The following is a 13404-nucleotide window of genomic DNA, read 5'->3' on the forward strand; positions in this document are numbered from 1 at the left end:
CGAATATATCCACATATATATACTCAATTCATTGTTGAAAGTTTTCATGAAGTAGAAGAATCTCCCGCACACAATTATGCCCAGTGAACCATATACATCATCATGTATGTTTCCACTAAGATAGTTGCCCGTTTCAACTCTTGGTCTATAAACGGTATTTTAGTCATTCTTTTTAGAAAAGATTTGCAAGCGCCAAACGATTCAAAAATCAAATGACTCCAAAAATCCATTTGCATGGAGTTCCTTCATGCGTTCCTTTCTAACATGACCTAAATGGCGGTTTCACAAATAAGAGGAATTCAAATCATTTGCCTTATGGCATTTTAGCGTCAGTGTTATGTGTGTATATTTCACCATTAAGATTTATAATAACTTATCCATCATACATGGAGTAATGTCATAATTTTAACAACTCATTGGTTTCACTTGACCAGAGCAATATAACAATTATTATAAATTCTAAGGGCTAGATAGAATGCCAACGACGAACATAATAAAACTTTATTTTTGTTCCAGACGTGCATTCCTATCATATTCCTTGTCAGTCACTTATGCCATTGTATTCTTGTATTGTGTTGTTTTGTATGACACTTCATACCAACCAATATGGTACAGATACCCAAGAATTTCATTGTATGACCAAACTAGGAATACATTCATAACATGTATATCATTTATATACACCTGAGCTAGACTTTCTAGTCTTTCTTTCTTTCTGCCAAAATATCTTTTGTAATTTCTCTTTTAGTTTTCCTCATTCTCAGAAAATACTTAACCTTCAATAACTTCTAGGTCCATTGGTCAAATAACCATGAGGTTCTTACTTTGAAGTTGATCATCATATGACAAGTATTCCATATTTCACTTTTAGTAACTTTGTAATATGATGAACAATTTCACTCATAATTTTATCCATCATTTCATGACGACTTTCAGAGACCATGTCTGTACATGCTAGGCTCGTAAAGTTTAACCTCAGTATTCGCATGTGCAAATCTGGCTTGCACCCGTTGTATGCACACGTAGAATCTATACCTCAGTATTCGAAACGACGAGTCTTAACAACGGTGCATACTAAGGACGATCACTTCATGGATATGCGAATATCGTTAATGCCCCAATAGTTGGAGGATTGGGACGCCTTGCGTCTTCAACCTTCGTACATTCCCATAAAACTTATGAGTTTATGTAGTCTCACCAAATTATATTCTATCATCTTGCAATAAGGTCTTAGATATCACATATATCTCATACCTTGATTATTTCCGAAAACTAAATTTTCAGCTCCTTACTTTTCAAACAGATTTGAATTTCAAGTTTCACGGAGACAAGATAACTTTAGGTACTAATTGAAACCATAGCTCTTTGAATCAACAATGTGAGGTTTACTAAAAGTTTGCAATAGGACTTAATCATTTCTTGATTCTTTAACAATACGGTACCAGTCCGTAAAGTTTCTTGTCAGACTTAACAGTATTTCTATCTCAATTACAAGACTAGCGCATGGTAGAAAACGGATGCCAATTCTACAAATTAATTAAAAATACTACTTAGACTATGTTTATGATAATTAGTTCATGTTTTAATCTAATTACTAATGAACTCCCACTTAATACAACATCCCTCATAGTTGTTAAGTGGTACACGATCCAAATCCACTACACCAAAACCGATCATCACGTGAGATGATGTAGCTTCAATGGTGAACATCAACATGTTGATCATATCATCCATATGACTCATGTTCAACCTTTCGGTTTCCGTTGTCCCGATCGAGGCCATGTCTGTACATGCTAGACTCGTCAAGCAAACCCAAGTATTCCGCGTGTGCAACATGGCTTACACCCGTTGTATGTGAACGTTGAGTCTATCACATCCGATCATCACGAGATGCTTCGAAACGACGAACTATATCAACGGTGCATACGAGGGGAGAACACTTTATTATCTTGATATTAATGTGAGGGATCATCTTATAATGCTACCGTTGCGTTCTAAGCAAAATAAGATGCATAAAGGATTAACATCACATGCAATTCATATGTGATATGATATGGCCCTTTAGTCTTTGCGCCTTCGATCTTCATCTCCAAAGCACGGACATGATCTCCATCATCAACGGGCATGATCTCCATCATCGTCGGCGTAGCGTCAAGGTCCATGGCGCCGTCTTCATGGTTGTTCACCTCATGTAGCAACTATTACAACTACTTTGAAATACTACTCAACATGAAATTTAAAGACAACCATAAGGCTCCTGCCGGTTGCCACAATACAATAATGATCATCTCATACATATTCATCATCACATCATGGCCATATCACATCACCAAACCCTGCAAAAACAAGTTAGACGTCTCTAATTTGGTTTGCATATTTTACGTGGTTTAGGGTTTCCGAGTAAGATCTAATCTACCTACGAACATGAACCACAACGGTGATACTAGTGTTGTCAATAGGAAGAGTAAATTGAATCTTCACTATGGTGGGAGAGACAGACACCCGCAAAGCCACTTATGCAATACAAGTTGCATGTCGAACGTGGAGCAAGTCTCATGAACGCGGTCATGTAAAGTTAGCCCGAGCCGCTTCATCCCACCATGCCACAAAGATGCAAAGTACTCGAACTAAAGACAACAAAGCATCAACGCCCACAAAACACTTGTGTTCTACTCGTGCAACCAATCTATGCATAAACACTGCTCTGATACCACTGATGGGATTCGTAGCATAGAAAACAAAAAAAATTCCTACCGCGAGAACGCAATCCAAGCCAAGATGCAATTTAGAAGACGGTAGCAACGAGGGGATGAACGAGACTAACCCTTGAAGATTTCCAAAGCCTACGAGAATAGATCTCGTTGTTGCAGAAGATGATCACTTGCCGCTTTCAAAAGCGCGTAGAAGATCTTGATGGTGCCACAATCGGGCAGCACCTCCGTACTCGGTCACACGTTCGGTGTTGATGACGACGTCCTTCTCCCCGTTCCAGTAGGCAGCGGAAGTAGTAGATCCTCCTCGGAATCCCGGCAGCACGACGGCGTGGTGGCGGTGGTGGTGGAGAACTCCAGCAGGGCTTCACCTATGCGCCGCGGGAGTATTATGTGGAGGAGGAGAGGCTAGGGTTTGGGGAGAGGGGGTGGCTAGGGCGCCGGCCATGGGCATCCCTAGGTGGTGCGGCCAAGAGTAGGCTGCCCCTCCCTCTCCTCCTCATTATATAGGTGGAAATCCCCAAGAGTTGTAGTCCAAGTCTTCGAATAAGACCCCAACAACAAAACCTCCCATATGAGGGAAACCTACTCAAGGGGCCTTTAGGTGGGGTGGCCGGCCACCTATGGTGGAGTCCACCTGGGACTCCACCCCTTAGGGTTTGGCTGGCCATGCAAGGTGGAGTCCCTCCAGGACTCCACTTTCCATGGTGATTTCTTCCGGACTTTTCTAGAACCTTCTAGAACCTGCCATAAATGCACCGGATCATTTCCAAACTTGGAATATGACTTCCTATATATGAATCTTATTCTTCGGACCATTCCGGACCTCCTCGTGATGTCCTGGATCCCATCCGAGACTCCGAACAAAACTTCGAACTCCATTCCATATTCCATATCTACTTAAACGACATCAAACCTTAAGTGTGTCACCCTACGGTTCGCGAACTATGCAGACATGATTGAGACCTCTCTCTGACCAATAACCAATAGCGGGATCTGGAGATCCATAATGGCTCCCACATATTCAACGATGACTTAGTGATCGATTGAACCATTCACATACGATACCGATTCCCTTTGTCACACGAAATTTTACTTGTCCGAGGTTTGATCATCGGTATCTCTATACCTTGTTCAACCTCGTCTCCTGACAAGTACTCTTTACTCGTACTGTGATATGTCATCTCTTATGAACCATTCATATGCTTGCAAGCTAATTAGACGACATTCCACCGAGAGAGCCCAGAGTATATCTATCCGTCATCGGGATGGACAAATCCCACTGTTGATCCATATGCTTCAACTCATACTTTCCGAATACTTAATCCCACCTTTATAACCACCCATTTACGCAGTGGCGTTTGATGTAATCAAAGTACCCTTCCGGCATAAGTGATTTATATGATCTCATGGTCGAAGGACTAGGTAACTATGTATCGAAAGCTTATAGCAAATGATCTTAATAACGTGATCTTATGCTACACTTAATTGGGTGTGTCCATTACATCATTCACATAATGACATAACCTTGTTATTAATAACATCCTATGTTCATGATCATGAAACTATGATCATCTATTAATCAACAAGCTAGTTATACAAGAGCCTTACTAGGGACTCCTTGTTGTTTCCATAACACACATGTATCAATGTTTCGGTTAATACAATTATAGCATGGTATGCAAACATTATCATAAACACAAAGATATATAATAATAACCATTTTATTATTGCCTCTTGGGCATATCTCCAAATCCTCATGTAGCATGGAGTTCGCAGAGAGATCTAGCGAGTATTCCTTCTCCTACAACTCAAATGAAAGTACCACAAATCAAATTAACAAGCTTTTATAACATAGCATGTGTTGAACACATTGCAAACAGTCAAAGTAACAAGTTGTTACAGCATAGCATGCATCAAACACCTAGCATGCAAGCATATTTACAAGCTGTTACAACGTAGAACGCATCAAACACCAGGCAAGCATATTTACAAGTTGTTACAACATAGCACGTATCAAACACCTAGCAGGTACGCATATTTACAAGCTCTTACAACATAGCACATATTGAAAACAAGAACAATGACAAGCATTTAGAACATAGCACACATCAAACACCTTGCAGGCGAGCACATAGAACAATGACAATCTTCTTTGCCTGCTGGCATGTATAAGCCCGAAGCTCGTACAAGGAGAGCACATATACATTGTAGAAGCAATCCTCGTACAGACTATCACACTTATACGTGGCCTACACAACAATAAAGATCACACTTGGTGACGAACACATGCAAAAGACATAGATCTACCTCTACCAGATGCTACATCAAGAAACTATAGCTCTAGAATGAACTAATAACCTCCATATCTAAGCAAACAAGTCTAGAAAAATAGATCTAAGCTAGCGTTCTATGTTACTCACATGGATATGACAATCGAACTAGGCGGACGAAGTCTATATGCATGCGAGGATGAGGAAGATGACCTCCCGCCGTGGGGCTACACCAGCCAGAGAAGATGGAGTCGCTTACCTGCTTGTCGGTAAGAAGCTTCCCTAGATGGGGAGCTCGAAAGGGGGGAAATGGTTGTGGGGATCTCTCGCTCGCACAACCTCGGTGCAAATTCCTCCTCGCGAGCGCAAGAAGAGCTTGTCTCGCAAGGAGCGCCCGAGTGTGTCTCATACAGGCTCTACGGTCCTTTAAGAATCGTGTGAAGCAAATAAGAGAAGCGTGGGGATCCAAACCGCCGATTCTTGCATGAGCAGAACCGGAAAACCACTTTGTGAGCAACCAAACTGACCCTAGATGCTTGGTATCATTCTTTAACGTCGGCGAGGTCCAGTTCTACTTGCCATAAAAATGAAAAAGAACGAAGGACTGTGAATGGAGACCATGACATGTCGTTGTGGAGCGAATGGTCTTTACCACTGCACTGCTTAACCAATAGTGCTAGTTTACTATAGAAATTTCTCTGTTTGTTGCTTGAAACTTTTGAATAAACTCGGACGGAAACAACCCGAGATTTTCGAGATTTCGCGGTAACCGAAATTTGCGGTGTCCTCCAGCAAAAACAGTCGCCGAGAAGAAAAAAAACTTGGACACACATGACACTTGTACCTCCTCTTCTCGGTGGCCGACGTGCCACCTTGCTGTGATGTCTGCACTCTGTCGTGCTGTGATCCATTTGGCATTATTTTTCTCCTAGACTAGACGATGATTATATACGGAGTAATAAGAACATTCCAAAGATTCTTGGGTTGAATTATTAGCAGTCGGAGAAAGAAATGCACTAGAACCGGCAGACACGTTGGCTAGTGGGCGGTGCACGCTTCTTTCTTTACTCGTCCCCTTCCTCAGTCAGGCCCCCCCATGCGATCGATCCCGAAATCGACCCCAAACCCAACCAGATCCGCACACGCGTAGACCACTCCACTCCGCCTCTCGCTTCTTCCTCCTCCTCCTCCTCCTCCTCTCCTCCAGTGCCGCAGCGCCGACCGGTGCCCCCGGAGACGAGACTGGAGAGCTCGCCCACCCGCCCGAGCGAGCGATCTCCGGCCCCGATTCCCATTCCCGCCGCGCCGTCGGTACGAACGACCTAGCTAATCTCCCCTTCATCCTTCGTCGTCACTCTACATGCTCTAATCTCCACTGTTTGTATGTAGTACTCCGTATGAGGCTTTGCTTTCTCTTATTTATTAATTCTCATTACTGGGATCTGGGGTAACACTGCCGCGTGAGAATCGCGGCGATTTCCGTCTCCTAGGGTTCGATTTCTCCCTCTTGTGTTCCCCTGTGTAAATTAATTTTAGCTGCGGACATCGTTTTCTGAGGTATATATATATGGGTAATTTTCTTTTTTAATTCAGTTATTACAGTCTTAAACCCAAACTAACCTCCACAAAAGGAATTCCTGTCGGTGCACACTCGGCACCACCATCTACATGTCCTCCCCACGATAGGAGGTGTCATTATTTGGCCTCAACCCGGTTTGACCCGTTCAAGCAATATGAACATACTGATTTTTCGAAGCGGCTGTCTTGCCTAAGGATACAGTACTAGAGTTCGGTGTGGTGGCTTGAATCAATACACGATGACTGATACACAGCTCTGAAGAACAGACTCATCACACTTGTTTAGTTTGCGCTCTGTCTTAGTCCATATAGTTTACTTTATCAGTATATATCTCCAACTCGGCGCCACCATCTATATGTCCTCCACACGGTAGGAGATGTGATTATTTGGCCTCAAACCTGTTTGACCCGTTCAAGCAATAGGAACAGACTGATTTTCTGAAGCGTCTGCCTTGCCTAACAATACACTACTAGAGTTCGGTGTGGTGGCTTTAATCAATACAGGATGACTGATACACAGCTCTGAAGAACAGGCTGATCACAGTCTTAGTCCATATATTTACTTTATCAGTAAATTCTCCAACTGTGATTACTGGATGGTGAAAGACTGAAAGCTCGCCTTAGCGTGTCTGCGTGATTTTTTTCTGTACATCATCGGCATTCTGAGATAATTTGCTTCAAGTTCAAGAATAGGCATTACCACTTGGCTACTAATCTAATGATGTCTGGCAGTAGTACTACCTATCTTTGCTGGTATTAACTGTCCTACTTATGGCAGCTACTTTCTCATGTTAGGTGCACAGCTGAAGGCAGGCGATTTCGTACATCCAAACTAGCATTGGACCCTACATGATAAGCAAACATGGCGCCAGGAAGCAAGGCGGAGCAAAAGGCAGCGTTAGATGCTGGGGCATGGATGTTCAATGTTGTCACTTCGGTTGGCATAATCATGGTCAACAAGGCCTTGATGGCTACACATGGGTTTAGCTTTGGTAAGAATAGGATGCCAAACCTTGTTATGTTTAAATGCCAAACAGTCCAGCTGTGCTACCCACCAACTATATAATGGCTGAGTGGACTTTGCCTTTTTCCTCTGCTGCGTATATCCTTGTCTAAATTGTGTTGACATGTAAATCTATTTTTGTCAATGGAAGCTATTATGGCATTTATCATTGGAACATTGAACTGGTTGAACTTAAAAATCTGCAAGCATGGACCCCATGGAACATTACTGGCTGAACTTAGGTTGGGTTGCATATATCCTTATCTGAATTTGTATGGACTTTAATTCTGTGAAATATTGTGAAGTTTACCGAGGAACACTGAACTGGTTGAACTTGCAATTTTACAAACTGAGAATCAACAAATTTCCAATATATGTACGATGTGTTTCAGATTATAACAGTCACGGGAATTATATTAGAACTTCTTATCTGGGCGCTGCTGACCAGAAGTTCATAAATGGATATGTTTATTGTATTGATGATTTTTTTTTTGTTGCCACTAATATTGTGTACTATTGTTTTTGTTGGTGCAGCTACAACATTGACTGGGCTGCATTTTGCAACCACCACTTTGATGACATTGGTGATGAAATGGTTAGGATACGTTCAGCCATCTCATTTACCTCTGTCAGAATTAGTAAAGTTTGTCTTCTTCGCGAACCTATCAATTGTTGGGATGAATGTTAGTTTGATGTGGAATTCTGTTGGCTTCTATCAGGTAAAAACTGCAACTCCTGTTTTGTTCAATTTATGAATGTAGTTTATATACTAATTTTTCTTTCACCATTTTATGTCTTCAGATTGCGAAGCTGTCTATAATTCCACTTCTATGCATTATGGAGGTCCTGTTTGAGAATTTCCGTTACTCGAGGGATACAAAGCTTAGCATAGTGGTTGTCCTTGTAGGTGTGGGAGTGTGTACAGTTTCTGATGTCAGTGTAAATGCGCAAGGATTGGTAGCCGCCGTAATAGCAGTTTGTGGCACTGCATTGCAACAGCATGTAAGTATTGAGAATGTCAGTGAATTAATTTTATTTGCTGCTGTACATTATATGCTATTTTGTTGGTGGGCATCAACTTATAGCATATCAATATCTACCGCTTGTTTTATTTCTGCTTATAGTTCAGTCTCTGTAGACTGCAACCTTTGTTCATTAAGGTCATTACAAAAAGATGACTACATTAGCTGATGCCTTAGCTGCTACTCCTGGTTATAATAAATACAAGATACTAGACTGGGCATGTATGACATCCGATGTAAAGCTTTCATTTGAAGGCCTAGGTTACTGTATATATTTCATTATCTTATTTAGCTTAGCTGAGGTCTTTGATGGCTCTCTGATATCTCTTTTATAGCATTTTCTTTTACTCTATGTTCTAAGGGAGACTAACATATACAGAAAATTTGCCCAATTAATGCCTAAAAATAGTATTACCTCAGTTCCTTAATACTACCTCCGTTTCAAGGAATAAGGCGCCCTCGTTTTACGAGCTTTTTGTTTGACCAAGAATTACTTCAAATAGATAAAGATTGTTTGTATGAAATTAATATCATTAAAAAGTGCTTTTCAATACGAATCCAACAATACTAATTACATATATTATAATTAAGATTTTGTTGCTTAATTTTTATGGTCAAAGTTCGTCTTGGGATGCGTGTGCGCCTTATTCCTTGAAATGGAGGTAGTATAAGATGTTTTGGCAGTTCAAATCGAACTGCTAAAACCTCTTATAATTGGGAACGGAAGGAGTAGTTAGCTAGTAAATAGTAAGGTTCTATTCATTTGTCGCTTATTTATTTGTGACCGCAGAAGGTTTGTCCTAGACTCAGTTTATTTTTTGCATGTTTTCAGAACTTATATTTCTTGTGTAATAAATTATTGTTCTCATCCTTTATTCTGCAGTATGTCAATTACCTTCAACGGAAGTACTCGCTCAACTCACTCAAACTTTTGGGTCATACTGCACCAGCTCAAGCAGCTTCCCTGTTGATATTAGGCCCATTTGTTGACTTCTGGCTGACCGGAAATAGAATCGACACTTTTCACTACACCAGCATAGTGACGGTATGTAAACAAACTGAAGAATATATATATGGCATAGTGATGCTTGCCAACATTCCATCAGTATATGACGGTGCAGTAGTTAGAAAGTACATCATATATTATATAAATGAGAAAGATTACTGTAGCTCAATTGTTGTTGCATTCATTTGCTTCTAAAATTGGAATATGGCACAATTCTGAATCTCTACCTTTGGCACCCATAAAACGCAGGTAGTTGATTTCATGATTAAGGTTGTGTAATGATTGAAGGATCTAGTTGTCCGCAAAGTTAGATAGTAATTTATATAGATAAACATAATTCATATAAAAAACGTCTGTATTGGCTAAGGATGGCAATGGGCAGGTAGAGCAATACCAAACTCATACCCGTATAGTCGATGGGTATAAACTTCTACCCATACCCGTGCCCATGGGTATAAAACTTTACCCATACCCATACCCGGCGGGTACCCGTATCCATCGGGTACCCGGTGGGTAGGTTAAATTATACCTAAGTTTCTCGCAATTTTACATTTATCGATAATAAATTCGATTAAAAAATAAATTATCTCAACTCAATAACAGGTAGTTGAGTACATAACAATTAAAAAAAAATATAAATCCCGTTCTCATATAGTAACTCATAAGTCAATAAAAGTAGACGTGTAATATAAGAAATTGACAATAAATGGGCAGGGTATGAGTATACCCGCGGGTACAAAGCAATACCCGTGCCCTACCCATGACTTAACGGGTAGGGTATGGGTACTACCCATAGGTATAAAATTGTACCCATACCCTGCCCATGCGGGTACGGTACCCGCGGGCACCCGTACCCGTGGGTAAAATTGCCATCCTTAGTATTGGCTGTGTTATACTTTGAGCCTTTGAAGACATGGATGACTGATGTTTTTTGCTTTGTATCGATTCTTCTACACATGGTTTGCTTTTGGACATCACAGTTTTCGTGTTGACTGACACTGACTCTCCTTTTCCTCCACTCGCCTTTCAGTTCTTCATTGTGCTGTCATGCGTGATTGCAGTCGGAACCAATCTAAGCCAGTTCATATGCATTGGGAGATTCACGGCAGTCACGTTCCAAGTGATCGGCCACATGAAGACTATTCTCGTGCTAACCCTGGGGTTCCTGTTCTTTGGGAAAGAAGGCTTGAATTTCCACGTTGCGGTTGGGATGGTCCTTGCCGTGGTTGGGATGATATGGTACAGCAGCGCATCTTCGAAACCTGGAGGCAAGGAGCGGCAGGGTGTACCCAGTGAGAAGGCACCGAAGTCGCCGCAGTCGGAACTGGATGATAAAGTATGAGCTGGAAGCCTCTGAAGTTCTTATCACCGGCTATTTATATGGCTCCCGTCTTATATCGAATTAAATTAAAAGGATCACGAGATTTTTCCTCCTTGTACACGGTTCCTTCGAGGAATGTTTCTACAGAGTTGTTAGAAATGTAGGCCACAAAAGAAAGAGAGTTCACGAAATTTCTCAGGAAATACTCTACATAGGTTACGTGGGCAGGCCTTTTCAGTTAAGACTAGGTGATTTCATGACTGTTGTTCCTCAACAATCGTAATATACACGTTTACACCTTGTCAGCCAGAGTCATTAGATGCGAGCATTGTGCTCTGTTAACTGGTATCTGAAATCGAACAAGCTGTAAAGTGTAAACTGCTACTGTTTGTTGTCTCCTCTTCTGGCAAGTGGCAGTTCCTCTAATACTTGGTGAGACTATTTCAGAATCTTCGGCTCCATTCAATGGAGCTGAAATTGTGTAGGTGTGCGAGCATCTGCATCTCCACTCGGTACAATGCGCATGCCTTTTTTGCCCTAAATTTTTTATTGTATATGACATTTTTGAACTAGCCGTACTCTTGTCTAGCCCTACAATACTGTCTAGCCCTACAATACGTGTCTTCAAAGTCGTCGTACAAACGCACGAAATTTGGTCCGATGGATATGAGAAATAAAATTGTGAGACCATTTCTCTCCATTTTCGATGGTGCCGGATTTAGAGGCAAAATTTCGAAACAGTTTTGCCAAGCACCAAGGGATCTGAGGTTGTTCGTATCGAGTTTTCCTTCCGCGCGTCCACGGGACAGGGAGCACGAGTCGTCGCTGCCGACCGCTGAGCACTGTCAGGGCCCGACCACCGCTCCAGCTGCGCTCTGACGCCATTCCAGGCGGGAATTGTGACGCAATATACTGCAATGCAATGGATACCAAGAACAAATCAATCAAACCGACAAAACGCGGCGACTTGGAGCGTCTCCTTGTAGGGAAAACAAATCAAAGAACCATCACGCCCCACCCGCGCCAACTACTGTCAGTGTCAACATGGCAATTCTTTACATTATTAGTCCCTCGAGCTCTCGAATGACGTGTAGGCCATTTTGGTCCGGCAGGACCTACTTGGTCCAACTTGTAACTTCATTGTAAATTTGTAATGGCGACAAACTAAAAGTCCTGAAGTTCCCTTTCGGAACTATTGAACGAGGATAGTTCCACTCGGGTGTAAACACAAACTTTAAAGTCAATCTTGTGTGATTTACCATTTGAAACTAACCAAGAATTTCCTTCAACCTTTTCATTACCTTTTCTTAGCTTTAGAGTTTCTTGGTGAGGGTGCTAGCCGGTCGCAAAACGCTCTTGTTAGAATAAGCCTTCCTCGTTCAATCTCATTCTCACGAAATTGTCTTCGACTCCACGGGAAGCGAGTCAAAGAGGAGTTCAGGTGGTCAGAGTCCACCAACTTTTGTGGGTTTGATCCACTTTGGTGTGTGAAAAGGTGTCGGTTAACAAGGATAACCATCTTTTTTGTCACAAAGCGAACTGCTCACAATGGTCGTGTTTGGCCTCTCCTCTGGTTGAGGCCTCCAGTAGGCGGTAGATACAATATCTGCAAGGCATGATGTGTTTCCGTAGCTGATGCTTGATCATGGATTGGATATGTTGGGCGAATATGATGGCAAGCTTCTACAAGATGGTGTTCATACAAATCCAGATGTGATGGGTGCTTGCTTCTCTTTTCTTGTGTGGTTGATCAGCATCAACGGGTGAAGCAGACATGCACGGCCCGGGACATGGATTTGTCCTTGTATCATAGGATTTAGAAGAAACCAAAATTGATTTTAGATTTACTATTACTATGTGATTTACAATTCGAAACTAACCGAGAATTGCCTTCAACCCTTTCATTACTTTTGTTTGGTTATTTTAGAGTTTCTTGGTGACGGTAACGAGGCAATGACATATAAGTCTTCCTCATTCCATCCTGGCTCTCATGGAATTGGCTTCGAATCCACGGGAAGTGAGTGAGTTCAGGTTGTTCAGATCAGCCTACTTTTGTGGCTTTAACCCACTGTGGTGGTGGCAAAGACATCGGTCAATAAGGACAATACTGTTTTCTATAACAAGCTGGATTGCTTACGGTAGTTGCATTTGTCCTTCTCCTCCGACGACGTCCCTACAAGGTGGAGGATATGGTATCTACAAGGCATGATGCGTTTCCGTAGCCAGTTCTCGATCATGGATTAGCTTGATCCGTCGTATGCGACAAATGAATATTATGGATCACAAAGCTTCTATGAGATGGTGTTTCTATAGATCCGGCTACGGTGGGTGCTTGTGTCTTCTTCCTTGGGCGGCTGATCCTACATCATCAGGTAAGTCGACATGCGGCAACGACTAGTGTGAGACACCTCGAGGACATATATAGTTTGTGTTTTTTGTACTGTTTAAAATAGCTTGCTAAAAAAATAGTGGGGGCCTATTCCAAATGCT

General features: G+C 41.8%; 1 protein-coding gene across 1 annotated transcript; it reads left to right on the forward strand.

Annotated features, from left to right (window-relative positions):
• Positions 1–6093: 6093 nt before the first annotated feature.
• On the forward strand, positions 6094–11342 carry LOC124677104 (UDP-rhamnose/UDP-galactose transporter 6-like). The gene is made up of 6 exons (XM_047213101.1): positions 6094–6295; positions 7358–7554; positions 8100–8284; positions 8367–8567; positions 9471–9632; positions 10624–11342. The coding sequence occupies exons 2-6, from the start codon at positions 7425–7427 to the stop codon at positions 10933–10935; spliced, it is 990 nt and encodes a 329-aa protein (XP_047069057.1). The 5' UTR covers positions 6094–6295; positions 7358–7424; the 3' UTR covers positions 10936–11342.
• Positions 11343–13404: the final 2062 nt, after the last annotated feature.

The sequence above is a fragment of the Lolium rigidum genome, chromosome 7 (genome assembly GCF_022539505.1).
Source record: "Lolium rigidum isolate FL_2022 chromosome 7, APGP_CSIRO_Lrig_0.1, whole genome shotgun sequence".
Classification (NCBI taxonomy): Eukaryota; Viridiplantae; Streptophyta; class Magnoliopsida; order Poales; family Poaceae; genus Lolium; species Lolium rigidum.